Here is a 17,856-nt window from a genome sequence, read left to right on the forward strand (position 1 = left end):
TGGTAGAAGCAGTTAATAAAAGACATTTATGAAACATTTATTAGACATTAAAAAAAATTTTGTAATCTATTTCCAGACTTCAGGTCCTTTATTCAGGAAAGGCTATTGTGAGGGACCTTCATTTTACATCCCATTTAGACTCCATTTAGAATGGTGGCAGGGTTAGAGTGTTTTGCATAAAGATGTGTTTGAAACTGCTCATACTTTTTATTGCTCTCAAAAACATGGAAATCTGTCGAGTCACCTGGCCTTCAGTAAGCAAATAGACTTTCATTAGTTGGATCTATCAAAGCCTCCACATACAGTATTCTTCAAATTTAGAAATTTTGGATTTCTTTACATACAATTTGTGCAGAGATGAAACCAGTGCACAGTGGCATTATTAATTAGTCAGTGATAAAATAGATTACATAGAAACACACTTGTAATAATATTAGGCAAATACATTCCATTATTTTATTCCAAAATAAAATAAAATAAAAAATTTTCCTAAGATACCGTGTGTTTACTTATAGCCTTCTCAAAAAAAAGTCTGGTTCACCATCAGCTCCAAGGCTGTTGGTCTTGATGACTCTCCATTCAACTGTTTTCATCCCGTTGACACTGGTTTTCATGTCACAAAAACCATTACTTGTTCTATATCCTGTCCAAGCCAAATGTTTTTGTATTTTTACATTGTGAAAATTGTGATCATTTTATGTTGAATGTTTTGCCAAGCAGGTTGTCTGCATTTTCTAATACAGGGATGACTACAATAATAACATTCTTTGAGCTTGGAGCTTTGTGTACTGCTTTCAGGCTGACAACAGAAAAATGAGCTCTGTATAATAGTTCACATGCATGAAGCCTTTCTGCTGTTGAACTCTGCTATTGTGAGATGCCGGCTTGATTTGAATAAATGAAAGCCTTACTTACTTTAATTTACTTTAAAAAATTAATAAAAATGGCATTTTATTATTGAAATTATTGCTTTCAACACTCAGAGATTTTGTAGGATCTTAGACATTTAGAGATTTTGTAGGATCTACAACATTGGAAGATTCTGTAGGATCTACAGCACTGAGAGATTCTGTAAGATCTACAACATTGAGAGATTCTGTAGGATCTACAACACTGAGAGATTCTGTAAGATCTACAGCACTGAGAGATTCTGTAAGATCTACAACACAGAGATTCTGTAAGATCTACAGCACTGAGAGATTCTGTAAGATCTACAGCACTGAGAGATTCTGTAAGATCTACAACACTGAGAGATTCTGTAAGATCTACAGCACTGAGAGATTCTGTAAGATCTACAACACTGAGAGATTCTGTAAGATCTACAGCACTGAGAGATTCTGTAAGATCTACAACACAGAGATTCTGTAAGATCTACAGCACTGAGAGATTCTGTAAGATCTACAGCACTGAGAGATTCTGTAAGATCTACAACACTGAGAGATTCTGTAAGATCTACAGCACTGAGAGATTCTGTAAGATCTACAACACTGAGAGATTCTGTAAGATCTACAGCACTGAGAGATTCTGTAAGATCTACAGCACTGAGAGATTCTGTTGGATCTATAACATTGAGAGATTCTGAGATCTACAACATTGAGAGATTCTGTAGGATCTATAACATTGGAAGATTCGGTAGGCTCTACAACACTCAGAGATTCTGTAGGATCTACAGCACTGAAAAATTCTGTAGGATCTACAACAATGAGATACTCTGTAGGATCTACAGCACTGAGAGATTCTGTAGAAACTACAGCACTGAAACATTTTGTGGGATCTACATCACTGAGAGATTCTGTTGGCTCTATAACACTGAGAGATTCTGAGATCTACAACATTGAGAGATTCTGTAGGATCTACATCACTGAGAGATTCTGTAGGATCTACAGCATTGAGGGATTCTGTAGGATCTACAATGCTGAGAGATTCTGTAGGATCTACATCACTGAGAGATTCTGTTGGATCTACAGCATTGAGAGGTTCTGTCGGATCTAAAACATTTAGAGATTCTGTAGGATCTACATCACTGAGATATTCTGTAGGATCTACATCACTGAGATATTCTGTAGGATCTACAGCATTGAGAGGTTCTGTCGGATCTACAGGATTTTAATTTCATATTGTAGCCATATTTGTACATTAAATTTAGTGTGATTCTGGGTTCAGTAGTATTCATAAAGGCATTTTATTATTTTTCAAACACGCAGTAAGAATCAGGCACCAAAGCTTGACAGTGATATCATGTTGTCTGATTAAAAATACGCTCACCCAATTTCAACTTTTGCACAAATGTAGGAGAGACGGAGTGATTGGCCTAGAAGTAGCTTCAGGCTCATTTATGCTGCTCTTCACTGAGACTGAGGAGAAATAAATTGTAGTTGTCAGGTAACAGCCAGAGCTGTGCAGTCCAGCTCTCGAAAACTATAAGAGCAGCTCACAGCAAGCATCAACTTGGCACAGTGAGTGTGTGTGTACTTTAAGCCTTAAGGAGGTTATTACAAGTCTACAAGTAGCTATGATGAAATACTAAAATTTGTTTTGCTAATGTGAAGCACTATGTGCATAGAGCTTATTGAAATTCATAAATATTATTTTAAAAAATCTTCGCAGGCTAGCACAGATAACACTGCCTTTCTTTACATTTAATCCTGTACATAATTATGCATGTTTTATTGACTTCTATTTTTAAGTCTTTGTGAAGATCTGCCACAGTGAAGACTAGCAGTTTTCTCCTTCCATTTCCTTTGACTTTTTGTAACAGAGCAAACATGCCTACGATACACAAACAACAAAAGTCAGTGTGTTTTTATGATAAAAGCAGCCTGAGATGGAAAAAAATGATTTGAAAATAGTCGATTCAGTGTCACTCTTTGGTTAGACAGACAGCAGTTTGTTCTTGCCACATTGCTATTAGTTCAATCTCTCTCCAGTCACAAACTTCACAATTTCAGGATGCCTGGCACTTATGACACTTTGCTGACCCCTTATTCGGCTCTTCTGTGGCCTTAGGGCACCAATAAGTACTTTACCTGCCAGCGCTAATCTGTGGGATGCCACCCCTGCTGGGTGCCCTGCACTCAATCGATTTGCCCCAGTGTTTGTCCCAGAAGTGCTTTGAGCTTCAGCACTCCTCTGAGTTTCATAGATACACAGCTCAGATAGCTTTGCTGCTTTTCTCCCCAAAGCCTTGTGATCTTTTATGGATGCGGGCACTAGACGCTGTCTCTCTTCCCTCTGTGCTCTTTAGAGAAGCAGCTGACAGCAGGGAACTGCCTGGGGGTCCTGGCCATGGCTGAGGCGATGTGCTGCACGGAGCTACACAACATGGCCAAGGCATTTGCCCTACAGAACTTCCCAGATGTGGCTAGCCAGGACGAGATCCTCAGCATCTCTAAAGAAGACCTGGTCAGCTACCTGTCCAACGACAGTCTCAACACCAAGGCTGAGGAGCTCGTCTACGAGACTGTCATCAAATGGATCAAGAGGGACCCAACCAACCGAGTACAGGTCAGTCTTTATATTAAGGATGAATATTTTGGGCAAATCTTTGTCTGTTAATTACTAAAAAATAAAAATGTCAAATTCATTCATTCATCATTTTATGTAAATCTATATTTATATAATAAAAACAAACATTGAATAAAAATATTTGAAGGAAAAAAGTCCTAATAACTGATATTGCATGAGAGTCACAATATTTTCAGAATAGAGTCCTAGTACTACAACAGAACTGTATAATAGAGCAGCATTGTGTTAGAATGAGGGCTGTTAAGGATTTGGTGAAGTTATATAAGATTATTATTTTGAAAAGACTGTGCAGGAAATTCTATTTATTTAGGAACAGATAGATATAACACTGACGTAGTCCCCAATGTCTTGTGGAAAATGGCTCGACACTGAGCTCGACACTGGGCATTCAGGAGTTCCACCACTTCAAGATCGATCATTTCCATTATCATTCCCATCGTCTCCTGTGAAACTACATATCCTCATTGAATGGTACACAGATGTAACTATCGATAGGCTTCAACTGGCCACTGCCTGCAATTTCTCTTTCAGCAAAAGAGACAATGACTTCTCTACATCCTCACTGTCCCTCACAATTTTGCTTTGTTATCTATTCTATTCAATTCCATTTATTTGTATAGCGCTTTCAACAATGGACATTGTCTCAAAGCAGCTTTACAGAAGTATAGAAACATAGAATAAAAGTGATAAATTTTAAAATTAATTAAATATTTATCCCCGATGGGCAAGCCTGAGGCGGCAGTGGCAAGGAAAAACTCCCTGAGGTGATATGAGGAAGAAACCTTGAGAGGAACCAGCTTTAGAAGTGATCCTTATTTGGGTGACACTGGACAGTAAATGATTTAAATGTAAATAATGTCCCTTCTACAAAGTCACATGGAATTGTGACCTGTCCTGAGGAACTAATAGGTCAGCGTGATTTCTGAGTTCATTAAAGACTTAACACTAATTCCTTCCTTTCCTGCCAAAAGCTGACTGATGCACTGGCAGTTCAAATCTGCCATTTCTCCATAGTATTTTGACTTTATTTTTGAAATATTACGTATTTCTTGTAAAATCGGAAAATATGAAATAAATTTTTCCTTAATATAACACCTTTATATATATATATATATATATATATATATATATATATATATATATATATATATTTATATATATAATATATATATATATAAATAAACACCTGTTTATATATATATAAACAGTATATATATAAATATATATATAAATAGTAGCCCTAAAACCCTTTTATAATATGTAATATGACAGATAGACACAGATTGATATCTGGTCCACTTTTGTTCATTTTGACCGGAGATGAAACAAAATGGTGATGTTAGTCCCTGTTTCATTCCAGCATCTTTTATTTGCACTTACAAAACATTTACATACATTTTATTTATCATAAAGTAACAGCCTGGGTCAAGAAAGCATCCACAGCAACCTAAAAACCAGAACATAGTAAGAAAAGAGGTTTAATTAATGGTTTATCAGTTACAAGAAAGTTAGGAAAGGCAACTCAGTGAAGAACCCAAAAGGCTGTGTGAAGGAGATGAGCCAAGCAGAGGTGAAGCCTGAAGTGCTTTACAGGTACTGTAGTGTATTGGAATTGAGTTTCTCTGAAAAAGTGTAAGTGTAGGACACAGCAGGAGCACTAACTCTCCCGAAGTGTCTCTTTTCTTCTAGGATCAAAAGAGCTGTGCGCGAGGTAGTTCAGACACATGACCTCGTCAAATCTGCCTCCAAACTGAAAGTTCAGGCTCTGAGATGCCAAAAAAACCTCAGAAACTTTTTTGGGCCTTGGCCCTCATTTGTTTAGTTCTCCAGAAGACTGAAGATGCTCAGAGTTAACATAAATGCACAGTAGAGCTGCTTGTGGAATCAGATATTCAAGGGCTGTGCAGCATGACATCAGGCTCTTGGCAGTCGTGATGGAGCGCTGTGGCTGTCTGAAACGCCAGAGCCATGTGTGACAGAGCTGTCGCGTTGAGCTGCTGTTTAAAAAGCAGCTCACGCACTTGGAGGACACTCTCTCACACAAGAGAAACCAGCCCACTGGTCAGTGCTGGAGTTTACACACAACAAAACACTGGGTCATGAACACATTTTTTTTTTTTTTGGCCTTTCTCTTTTTTGTTTGCCTCCTTGGACTAGACTGTGATGAAAGGGTTTTGATTGAACCTTCTGAAATTTCCCAAGGATATGTTGAATCCAATTATCGCATCAGTGTACAGAAAAATAAAGGGCAATATAAGGGCTTGTTCCTCAGAGTGAGCCGTTGTTAATAGACCATTTTCACTGTGGGAATCAGTGCCTAGGAAGACACGTGAAGAAAAAGTGATGCCTGTGAAGTGAGAGAGCAGCAAAACACATTTGTGCCAAACACAGGTGACAGGAATGGAGTAAAAACAGCTCATTTTGCCATACTTCTAGGTAAGCGAGTCATTTTATGGCTTAGAGCTAATTACCTCTGATTTAGCACCTACTCGATTGTGAGCAGCCTGAGTACTTAGTTTAATTCCAGCCTCGATCTGAAGCATTGCCTCCGTGTGAGATGATGTATGGATCCATGTTGGGTAGTTCATCATCTCTTATTTTAATTTACATTAGTGTAGCACAGTGAGTCAACACAGTTTTCCTGTAGTCGTAACATGGGTCCCAAGTGACTCGCAAAAAGAAGAATAATGCTGCTGCAAATACTCTAGCTCATAGGGCATGGGGCATATAAAAATTGTACATGCCAGCTTAATGATCGATCCTGCCTTAGTGCTCATGACGGAGTGCTGTTCTCACACTGGATTAATAGATATGAGTAAATGAATTGCACAACACAACTTAAAGCTTAAAGGTGGATACATACTGTTTTTTTTCCCTATCTGTGAAATTAAGTAAAGTTATCTGCTGTTCAGTTTTTATAAAATAAACCTAATTAAAAATTTTAGATCAATTCAGCACTGAACAGTACTGTAGCTTCAGTGTGATTCAGCCTCAGCTGCTAGAGTTAAACTCCCACCGGTGTGCAGCTAGGAGAGCCGGGCAGTAATCTCAGTCCTGTAGCATAATGTAAGCAGATCAGGCAGAGAGTGAGACGAGTGCCGAAACTCTGGCCTTTCCCCTCACTTCTCGCTCCAGGCCCACAGCACAGGCCATGTGTGCTCAATTAGAACGGCCCCTCACGCTGCCAGTGGGCCCATTAAAGCCATGCCCCGGCCAATTTCAGTCAACATTTTATCACTTGCTAAAGCTGCAGGACAAAGGGATTTGATTAATAGCATCTCTTTTGAAGGAAGATCTAATATGCGACTGAAAGGGGAGCCTAATGATGGTTTGTACAGGATGAAGAATCAGTATTCAGCAAATGAATTTCCATCTGATTCAGCAGCTGTAAAATAACAATGGATGTGCCGCCACTGATATGCGCTCCATGTTCCAGCAAGACGATACTTATTAGCTGTAGGAGACCTGTTTAACATTAGATTGTCAAACCAGAGACATTTTCAGATTTGCAGAATTTGCATTAGATTTTTTTATTTATTTTTCTTATGGAGGATTATGAAGTTTTTCAGAGCTCATTGTCCTTGAATAAATATTGAATCTTTGATCAGATTTGGATATTATTTGGTCAGTTTTCTAAGAAGACTCGCATGTGGTAAGTGAGTTATTTCTATACTGGTGTGCAGCTCCTCAGCTTTGCTGTGGAGAGGGAGAAGTAAAGAAAGAGGAGACAGGGTACAGACCCTCGCCAGCTCCATTGCTGTATGTCTTCATTGCTCTCTCTCTTTTACACTCATATGGTTCAGAAGCAGAGCTGCAGGCTACAGGCCAGCTGAACCCCAGCTCCTCATGTCCCTTTTTTCTCTGTCTTAGTTTCTCTCTGTTTCCTTTTGTCACCAGAAAGGGAATAGCCCCAGATGAACTCTTTGAAGGAGGTGCGAGGGAAAGTTTTGCTACCTTATTTTTCCTTGCTGAGATTAGTTAAAGAAAAGGAAATAATGTCTCTGTGTGCAGGTCATATTTATACACAGCAACATGGGGGCCCAGATGACACTGTGGTGCCCACTGACAACACGAAATAGAAAATGCTCTGTGGGCATTTTTCATCTGTGTGACACATCCCAGCATGCTCACAACTTGACTCGTGTCATATCTGCTCAGCATGCTGTCAGACTGATTATTCTCTACCTCAGTGTGAATATGTCCTGTGTGTTTGTTTGGGCTTGTGTGAGTATGTGTGCTTAGATGCGGAACAAATGAGGCATTTGTTTTCACCTGTCCTCTATTTTTGAGATGCACACACATATACACAGCTTATCTGTAGGATGTTATGTTTGTAATCAGCAAACACTTAATGCACTCATGGTTGGGAGTGTGCATAGATTTCAGCTCCACAATTATTGGCGTCCTTTGTAAAAAGGATGTACTTTTGTGGTTAATTAGCTTGGACATTCCAACAAATTTATTTGGAAAGTATGTCTGAAGAAAGCCCTTTCTTTCATCTAGCCAACAAAATAAGCATCTGGAGTTTGCTAGGGTTGCAACTGGAGCTATGACTGGAACAGGCTGGAATCTATAGTTAGATGGAAGAGACAGAGTTGGAGACAGACATAGAAAAGTCATGCCCTTTGTCACTGGTAAGTCAATACCTTCTCCATATTGAATGAGTTTACTATGCAGACTTGCTTCTTTTGGTGAAATCAAGCAGGCTGGCCAAGAAGTTTTCACTCACTGAATGGATATCCATTGTTCAAAAACACATATGCAAAAGTCTCTTAGGATATATCCGTACGCAAGGTGGCCAATGACACCTAAAATGTGGACCAGGACACTGCAGTTTGGACTACATTGACAAGATAGATAGTATGGAGCTGAATATCTCTAGAAGTAAGTCGAAAATGGAAATGGAAACAAGTGCAGTGTCTCTGATGCACCTCATGGTTCACTGTTTTCTATAGTGATATGGACGACTTCTTGATTGTAATGCAATCTGATAAAATCTGAGCCTTTTTTGTGTAGGTCTGCTTTATATTTGATTTGTTAAAGCCAAAAAAGGAATTCTGAGGGAATTTTTTTACAATCAGAGAGAATTCCAAGGGAAACAAAAAAGCCATTAACTATCCAAAGAACCCATGAGGATGCATCCTTCAGTGTTCCTCATTACATGGTATAAGCACTGGTGTGTCCATATCTGTGTGTGGGCATATCTGCCCGATGGGCCTTCAGTGTTACCAGTGTGCCGGCATCCAGGAGACACCCTTCATTGAATTTTGATCCTTTAATCCCAGAATATCTAATGGGTAAGGGACATCTCCTTAACGCCCCATTGTGGCCAGCCCTAGGATTCTTGCTTTCCTCAAGCCTTCGCCTTTCTTTACAGCAAGAGCCAAAAACTCCCTTGTTTGAGGCAAATCTTCCAGGAGCCATCTTCATCCTGGTTCCAGTGATCCTGAGTGACTTTAGGATGTTCCATTGTAGCTTGTACAATTGACTACTTGAATGACAGCTTCATACGTTTCCTTTTCTCTAGAAAGCAGCCTCCATTCCCTCTCCCCATGGCACAGTCAGTTTGACTATAATGACCGTCCTAGTGGAGGTAGACCAGAGCATGGCGTCTGGCTACAAGGAGGTTGTGATGGTCTCTTGCGGGAACTTCAGCTGGCTATTGAGGTCAGCCCTCATGTTCCACTCCAAGTGACCACTCCGTCATGCAGCTGCGCTGAGGCTGGCCCCCCTTGCCAGACAAACTGGATCAGCTGCTGTGATGGAACGCTTTCTCATTTTCTTTATCAATTCTGTGATAACCCCGAAGCCTTATTTTATGATTAGTGAACCCAGAATTCTTTTCTTGCATTCTCAACACATTGTGCTTGCTCTCCAGGCATGCACCAACTGGATACCCATTCCTGTTTCTCCCTGCTATTTCAGTGATCAACCTCTTCCAGTCATGTTACAGATTGAAAGACAGTGCTGCTCCCCCTGTGGTCCTGAACGCTACCCAGCAGGTGCTAAAAGCAAGCCTGGGCATGAATACCCTGGAGCTGTTATAGCTGAGAAAGAATAGTACACCGACAGCATGGCTGGTATGAAGTGCTGGGATTAGCAGTGGCTCACAGCTACAGAAACATTACCGTGTTCTGAATAGCTTCATGAAGGCTCTCAATTGAGTGTGTGTTTGTGTATATGTGTGTGTGAGTGACATATCTAATGATGCTGTCAGGTTCATTGGTAAATGGAGCCTTGTGCAAGATGGGAATTCAGCCTCAGAGATAAAACTCTTATAAAAGGGGTGTCCAGTGTCCAATGTGTGGGTGTTTAAACCCCAAAAAGACATAATATACTGGAAGTTATTAGATTAAGTAAAACCACACTACTAGTTTTGGAGGTTGTTAGGTTTAATTGCAGATTTATCACTATTATTGCTACAGGCCAAATGAAACATTACAAACTGGCAATTAAATAAAGAAAGCCAAATCTTTGTGGAACATATTAACTGGTCACTCACAGATCCTAATGGGACTGTAAATGAGTGCTTTATTAAAGACAGGCAGTGCTAATATTAACTGTGAAACATAAACATGTGCGGTGCTAAAAGTTCCCAATTACAGAAATATACATTTTTCTCCTTTTCAGACTGAACTGCAGTTCTAATAAATTAGTATCTAAATTAAATGTGTAATAAGACATATTTTTACACATTTATTTTACACTTAGCTTGTAGTTATAGATACTGGCCATTTTATCAGGTAAATATTTGTATACAGTTACAGACTGCTGCTCTGTATCATCTCATCTGTATCACAGATACAAGCCACCAGAGGACCAAAACTGACCAGATATTATTTGGCTAGTGAGTCACACTCAACATAGCAATAAACAAATATGGCAGTGTGTGGATCTCTTACAGAACCATCTGTGCTGTTAAGACCCATGCAGCGACCATGTTGACTGCTTAAGGTAAAATTGGGAAGAGAAAGGCATAATGAAAAGAGGTACTGAAGTTCAGATAAAGTTCACTAAGCACACAGAAGAAATCTTGAGTTTTCCTAGCTGCTTCAGATGGACGGTATTTAACACCTTGTAAACAAAGTGAAGTTTGGGGAGGGATGTGATGTGTAGGGATTAATACTGGTTCAACTCACCCATATCAGGATGCAGAGTGGTGTTTTATGGTCAGCACAGGAGTACAGCAATAAATATGTACAGTACCACAGTGCACTAACACTGACATGGTGGTACTTTCCATACTTATTGACCTTGTAGGTGTTTTTCTGACCACAGGACAGGGTTGACTGTCTGTCATCACAATCCAGCAGTATCCAATCTAAACAATTTCTCATAGACTCATATCAGCACCAAATCTATCAAGAAAACATTTCCAGATAGTCAATAGGGTCCTGTGGACAGAAAAAAACATCTATAAGCAATATGTAGCACAGTCACATCAGTGTTACAGCTGTACTGCTGTGTTGACACAAAACACCACCTAAGAATCTGCTCTGCAGCTTGACAGGAGTAATTTAAACCAGTATTAATCCCTGACTATCACATCCTGCCACAAACATTGCTCATTGTTTTACTAGGTGTTAAATGCCATTTCTGCTGAGGTAGCTAGAAAAACTCCAGATTTCTTCTACCTGCTTAGCCAACACTCTGAACCTTAATACCTCATTCCATTATTCCTTTATTTTCCCAATTTGACCATAAGCAGGCAACCTGGTCACTCCATGGGTCATAAACGCACAGATGGATCTCTATGAGGTCCAAATGGGCCGATCTACAATTCATCAGATGCAGAATTTACCTTCCTGCTCTGTTGTTACTTCTTGTCTTTCAGGCTGAAGCTGGTCACTTCAGAGAACGTTGTTGCTTTGTTTACTCTCCCCTTCTTGGGGATTGCATATATTAGTGTAATCATATAATCGCCTGGTACAGGATAGGAGCACACAAACATCAGCGTATTTTAGTCAAATTTACGAGAGGGAGTATAAATCCCCCCGCTGCCTGTAACAGCCCTTGCCTACTCCCCTGTGGTGACTCAGCTTGGGAGCAGATGATTATTTTCTCTAACCATTCCAAAGCTGTTTGGCTCGAACGACTCAGCCACGGCACTGGCAGGGCTGGAGAGGGAAAAGAAGAGGAAGGCGGGGAGAGAGGGAGCATTCTGGTGGGTACATGGACATATTGCTGTGACGTTATTTTAGAACAGACGCGAAATGTGTTCAGAACAGCATGCCTGTGCCAGAGCTTCCACCAACCCTAATCCCAAATCGTTCACCCACTGGGGACATTTCCTGTGCCCTGGAACCACTAGCCAGTTTTTGCATTAACACATTATATCACACACACACACACACACTTTGGGTTCAGATAGGCTATTTACTTACTTCTAGAAAAGCCAACTCTAAGAGAATTACTCCATAAACATTTAGTAGAAGGGCAATTTTTGGAAGTGTTTTAGTGTATAATACAAAGAACTGAAGTACAGACAAGACTTGGCATGTTTGTGTGAAATAGCTCCAAGACGTTTCATAGACCTGGCCTCGAGCTGTGGATTGTTTGTACAACAGAATTCTTAGTGGTTTTCAGGTGGAAAAAGAAACAACAAAGAGAAATGGTTGAAGGTTGTTGCTATATTGTGAGCACTGTTGGGAAATGTCAGTAGTGTTGCCTGTATAAATGTCAAGTGTGCCTAAAGTGAACATGGCCATCATGTCACGGTCAGAGAGCGCGCGCGCTATAGATTGATGAGAGAACACAGGCCCAGATGTCATGACAGTACATGTGTGTGAACAGGCCTTTACTCGAGGCAGTGTGTGAGAGCTCAGGGTGAGTAGGTCCACTGAACTTCTGTCCCTGTTCAGCTTGTGTTTACAGCATCGAACACGGACGCAAGCAAACATCCTGCAGATCCCCACTGTGAACAAGGAGTCATCAGCCCACTGTGGCCTTCACCATAGCAACTCCTTTCAAACCTGTTTGTCCCCACAGACACCTGGTCAACACACACACACACACACACACACACACACACACATTTAAATCTTAAAAAACGAGTTGTGATTTTGTAAAAATAATTCTGTTCATTTCAAGTTTCAGTTTTAATGTTTTGTTTATTTTAATCTATTTTTATTTCAGTTTTTTTTATTTACCAAGTTCATTAATAAAGTCAATCTAAAAAAGACAAAAAAAAAACAAAAAAAAACAAACATGCATTGTCAAAGTCTTGTTCTAATGAATGCAAAAGAAAATGAAATGCAGGTCTGAAAAACACACACACACACACACACACACACACACACACCAATCCAAAATAATCAACAAAACATGATTTGAATAGACTTCAAAAGAAAGAATCAGAGTTTACTCATGACCCTCTGTAGACCTGATCTGAAGAAGCCAGGGTAAGACATCAAGCAGACATGACAGGAAGCGCTCTGTTTGGATTTTTGCACAATTTAATACCTTATCATACACCAGGAGATGTTTTCATGGCTATGATAATGACATTTGTGAAACACTGAAATCTCATGCTGAAAATTAGGCATAAATAAATGGGACATTTCTAAGTCATACACAAAACATGAACATTAATATCTGTGACTCGATCATTTCTAATCTAGCCGTTTTGCTGTCTTGATTCTCTCGCAGCACATATCAGAGTTGCTGGCAGTAGTGCGACTACCGTTTATCCACCCGAGCTACCTGCTAAACGTGGTGGACAACGAGGAGCTGATCAAGTCGTCCGAGGCCTGCCGAGACCTAGTGAACGAGGCTAAGCGCTACCACATGCTCCCTCATGCACGCCAGGAGATGCAGACACCCCGCACCCGGCCAAGACTGTCTGCAGGTACAGCCCCGAGCCAGCTCATTCCTGCCTTCACTTTCACCTGTACAGCTCATTTCTCATGCCTAACCTAGAGAATTAAACCCATTTTAAATTGCTTCTTTTTTTTTCCATTTTCTATGGGCTGCTGGACCTTAGAATAAAAAGTGCTGATTTTCTGCTTCGTTTTTTCCATTTTCTATGGGCTATTCTATGGCTGCTGGACCTTTTGATTTTCTGGGGTTTTTTTTTTTCCAAGGATAATGATCATGTAGCGTAGGAGAGGGGAAAGTACAACAAAAATACTTTGTTAACAATTAAGAACTCAATTATCATTCATCATCATTTTGTAGAACATGTGCTGTTAAACCCCGTGCAGCAAAATGCTACGCGAGTGTTTTGCTCCTTTAATTTAAAAAAAAAAAAAAAAAAATTTAATAAAAATAATTTTTTTCAATTAACAATCAAGCTTCTTTAAAGCAATGCCAAAAAATGTAATCTTTTGTTTTGATCTATTTCTGTTTGTGCAACAGAGAACGTTGTCTTTATGATCTTTTTATTCGGTTTAAAGTACACAATCCTGAACTGAAAGGTTCTTCCTGTAAAGTCCAGCTGTAGTAACATCTCAGTCTAACATGACTGACCGGTGACATCATTTACCAGCCAGTGCTTAAGCATTAATGATTAGTTAATGACAGTTTTTCATTCTGCTTTTTATGTTTTTTCTAGTGTAATGGACTCACCAGATGTCCATTTTAAACAGGAAGCAGAGAATAATCCCTTTTCTTTTGTCCATTCATCTTTTATTGTCCTCGTTTGTCAGTCACAGATGTTAAATGAACAAAAAAGAAATTCTATAATAGTGTGAAAAATCTTTCCATTCTCAATGAACTGCCTTCGACTAAATAATTTACATGAACACTTGAGAGCGGTCTTTTCAACATTTGCTACACAAAGCTGTAATAGTTTTTTTTTTTTTTAGTATATTTCATATACTGTAAAATGCTTGCTATAATAATAATTTTTTCTAGTGCTCCTTCATTCAAGAAGATTTTTCTTATATAATACACACATGGTGCAAAAGTCTGCTTCAAGGCAAAGATGCCTACAAAAAAGTCTAGCAGAAAATTAGTTTTAAAACTACACTAAAATCACACCGTTTTAAGAAAATATCTTTGACAGCCAGCTTTTCATTTCATTTCGTTCTTTTTCTTCTCTTTTTTTTTTTTACCGCATAACCCAAATCATAAACATCTATACATGACGTAGCCATCCTAAACCCTGGCACGGGTTTTTCTATAGATAAGTCATTCCCAATCTCAGCCTGGCTCGTCTCTGTGGATTCCTCAGCTTCATCAGAGCAGACACAGTGAGCAGTGTATGGATTTATTTAGTCCTTATGTACTGTGGCCCTTTCTCCCACCCTGACTGTTATTGATCTCAGTCCGGTGCAATACAGGAGCAATGAAGTGCTGTCTGAATACACTGAGACAGATCTCTCTGAGGAATGGTATGGTACACACTCCTCTCACATTTTACCATGTGATATTTTTGTGCTGGGTCTTCAAAGTCATTTCATGTCTCGTGTAAAGGCTCAATTGAGAGCAAGAGCTAGAGAAAGGTTTTTATTGCAGCAGTCAAGCATAACGGCCAAGCAAGCCAAGCAAAATATGGCACCACTTTGCTTTTTTTTTTTTTTTTTTTTTTCTTGTGGCAAGCATGCAAGGCTGGCCACCAAAGCTTTTCTTAATAAATCTCTAAAGCCTTAGTAAATATCTCTGGCCTTTTGGAATACTGTGTTGATTTACACTATTAATTCAGATATTTATAAGTAGCCTCCGTTAAGATTTAAGAAAATTGCTTTCTGGGGGTCTGAGAATTTTCCCTACTCATCTGCCAGAACCTTTCCTTAATAAGGCAGTGTTTAATTGTACTTTGAAAGGTATTATGGGTTTAGGTTTAAGCACAGCGTTACTACACCGAACATGGTTTTTCACTTAATTGCAGTTTATACAGGGGTCAGTTTATGAGTTAAAACACTGATAGTCTCCAACTGTAACTGGGTTTAAAAGGGTTTAATTTCTGTGTTTTCTCATTATGGGTTTATACTTCTTCTCTTTTTTTTTGCTTAGTTGTTTCCATTCACCGATTGTATTGTGTTGTGTGTACAAAAAAAAACTTTTGGTACTTGTGGAAGGCTCAGTGTGGCTCTGATACACAGTGGGATAACCCGTCACCTGTCGGCCCTGTTTATAATGCGGCATGGAGCTCAGAGAGCAGTCGACAGCAAACAGAAGTACCTAGGCAGTCAAATTGTTATACTGAGAGAGAGAGAGAGAGAGAGTGGAGAAGGATTGAAAGGTAGGAAGAGAGATGAAAGTTGAGGAACATAAAGCATTAGGATATTTTTTGTCACAGATGGACAGTTCTGCAGACAGAGTAAGGTGTGTGTGTGTGTGTGTGTGTGTGCTTGATGTGTACACCACCTGAGCCAGAAAGATAAGTGTGAAGTATGAAAAAAGTGCTGTTATGTCATCCATGAAACATTCTTCTCTCAACGCCGGTACAGACGTCCCCTGGAGTGACAGTTCAACAGGGCAACAGCACTGTTGTTTTCTTCTAGGCCTTCTCCTCTTCCTCCTCTGTTCTGTTACCTTACTAATACAATGGGAATACGACATGGCTATACATACTTATAATACAGAATACATCATGTCCACAATAAAATATTATGCCCTTTAATAAGTTTCCACAAAGGCTTTTATAAGAGTTCGAGCTCTGTAGTAGGGCTGTGCATAGAACTGTAATGGCTTCCTTTTGTGCGGAAAGTTTTGTTTACCTGAAGTTTATTTGATATTCATATGCTGAAATCTTCATTAACATATCGTAGCCTCAGTTTATTCTGTTATTCATCACACAGCATTTTCATTCAGCACTGCAGTGAAACAAATAGGAAATGTACGTAGCTACAAGACGTCGTGAAATCTGACTTCGTGCTCCTCGCTGCTCGGATGGGAAGCCGGATTTGACTCGCATGCTCCTGTTTGGCCAGAATGTACTGAAATCTTCAGTGAGATGAGTTATGTAACAGCAAGTCCAACCTCTTTTAAACTATCAAACTTACTGTAGGTATAACGTCTTATTTCCTGTCTTGAAAGCACTGGTCGTTTTTCACCCTTTGGGTTGACATCCATGTAGATTTATTTTGTGGTAGATGGATTTTCAGTATTCATACAATCACTCCATAACCGGGGAAAAGCTTTCTGCTATGCCTTTATTTAAGGCTGATCTGCAGTTTGGACATGGGTAGTGCATGATAATGAAGAAGCACAAGAGATAAATCTGAATTTCTGATCTCTTGACTTTCTCCTCTCCTCTCCCCTCACCTCTGGCCATGAATAGGTCATGATTTATTTGTATTTAAATATCTAATTAAATGATTCCTGTAAATGTAGAGCTGGTTTCTCGCCCACAGACTGAGCATTGTCCGTGGCTTAACTGAGAATTCTGCTTTTTCCGACTAACAATTCAGACTCCAATTAAACATTTTTCACTGGGTTTAATTAATCCAATAATGGTTATTCTCCACAGACTTTTCTTTTTCTTTCCATGGTGCATGGCTAAACTGCATGCGTGTCCAGGAAGTCAGAAAAAAAAAAGATATTATTTTTCCTTACAGTGTATACACTATCTCGCTCTATTATCACGAATATGAGGTCATATCTGTCCCCTTTTCTGTACAAACCATTCCAGTTTACCACAGATACACTTTGCGAGTCTGTTAAATTGGAAATTTAGGATTGTTTCCTACTCTTCAGCCTTTTCCATTATTTGTAGTCTTTTCAGGAAAATGAATGGAGGGCATTATTTTACAATATGGCCCTGTTTTTAATTAATTTAGAAATGTAATATCATGCAGGTTTAAAGGAAACATCACTGGTTTCTAATTCTCACCTACAGCACTAATTCTGCTCTGTTTAATTAGTCACTCTCTGATAGACGGGTGAATCCCAGTAGCTGCCGATGGCCAGTAGCTGCTGTAGTTCACATTATGAATCAGAGCCTAGCAGATTATTCAGCCAGGGACTGCTGCATGCATGACAGGTAATGAGGAGCATTTTACACAAAACTGTCAGCTCCTCTCACTCTCAGTCTCTCTCAGGACAGGCCAATCCGTATGCTGTTTTCCCATCTTCTCTGGCTAGTATGTTAACTCTGGCAGTTTATTCACTCACTTCTGAAATTGAATTTTCTTTTCATATGTTATTCGTTACATTAGCACATTTTGGAGGGGGCTGTCAGAACTAATTTGGACAATTCTCTCAGCGTGGCTCACCTGCTGATTGCTTTCCATTAGCATGCTCTGCAATACTGCACTAAAACAGCATTCGATGGATTTTATAATACATCTGCTGTTTTTTTGTTGTTTTGGTTGTTGTGTTTTTTTAACCATATTTAAAATCTGGCTGGATTTCTGATAAGACTGAACATCATGATGCATGTCATGT

General features: G+C 39.4%; 1 protein-coding gene across 2 annotated transcripts in view; it reads left to right on the top strand.

The window, feature by feature from the left end:
* Window positions 1-17,856, top strand: part of LOC131345641 (kelch-like protein 29) — a 183,155-nt gene that overhangs the window by 139,449 nt on the left and 25,850 nt on the right. For both annotated transcript variants that reach the window (XM_058378623.1, XM_058378622.1), the window contains 2 exons: window positions 3,245-3,504; window positions 13,174-13,366. In XM_058378623.1, the coding sequence (XP_058234606.1) occupies window positions 3,245-3,504; window positions 13,174-13,366 (453 nt within the window). The remainder of the gene's footprint in view (window positions 1-3,244; window positions 3,505-13,173; window positions 13,367-17,856) is intronic.

The sequence above is a fragment of the Hemibagrus wyckioides genome, linkage group LG25 (genome assembly GCF_019097595.1).
Source record: "Hemibagrus wyckioides isolate EC202008001 linkage group LG25, SWU_Hwy_1.0, whole genome shotgun sequence".
Lineage (NCBI taxonomy): Eukaryota > Metazoa > Chordata > Actinopteri > Siluriformes > Bagridae > Hemibagrus > Hemibagrus wyckioides.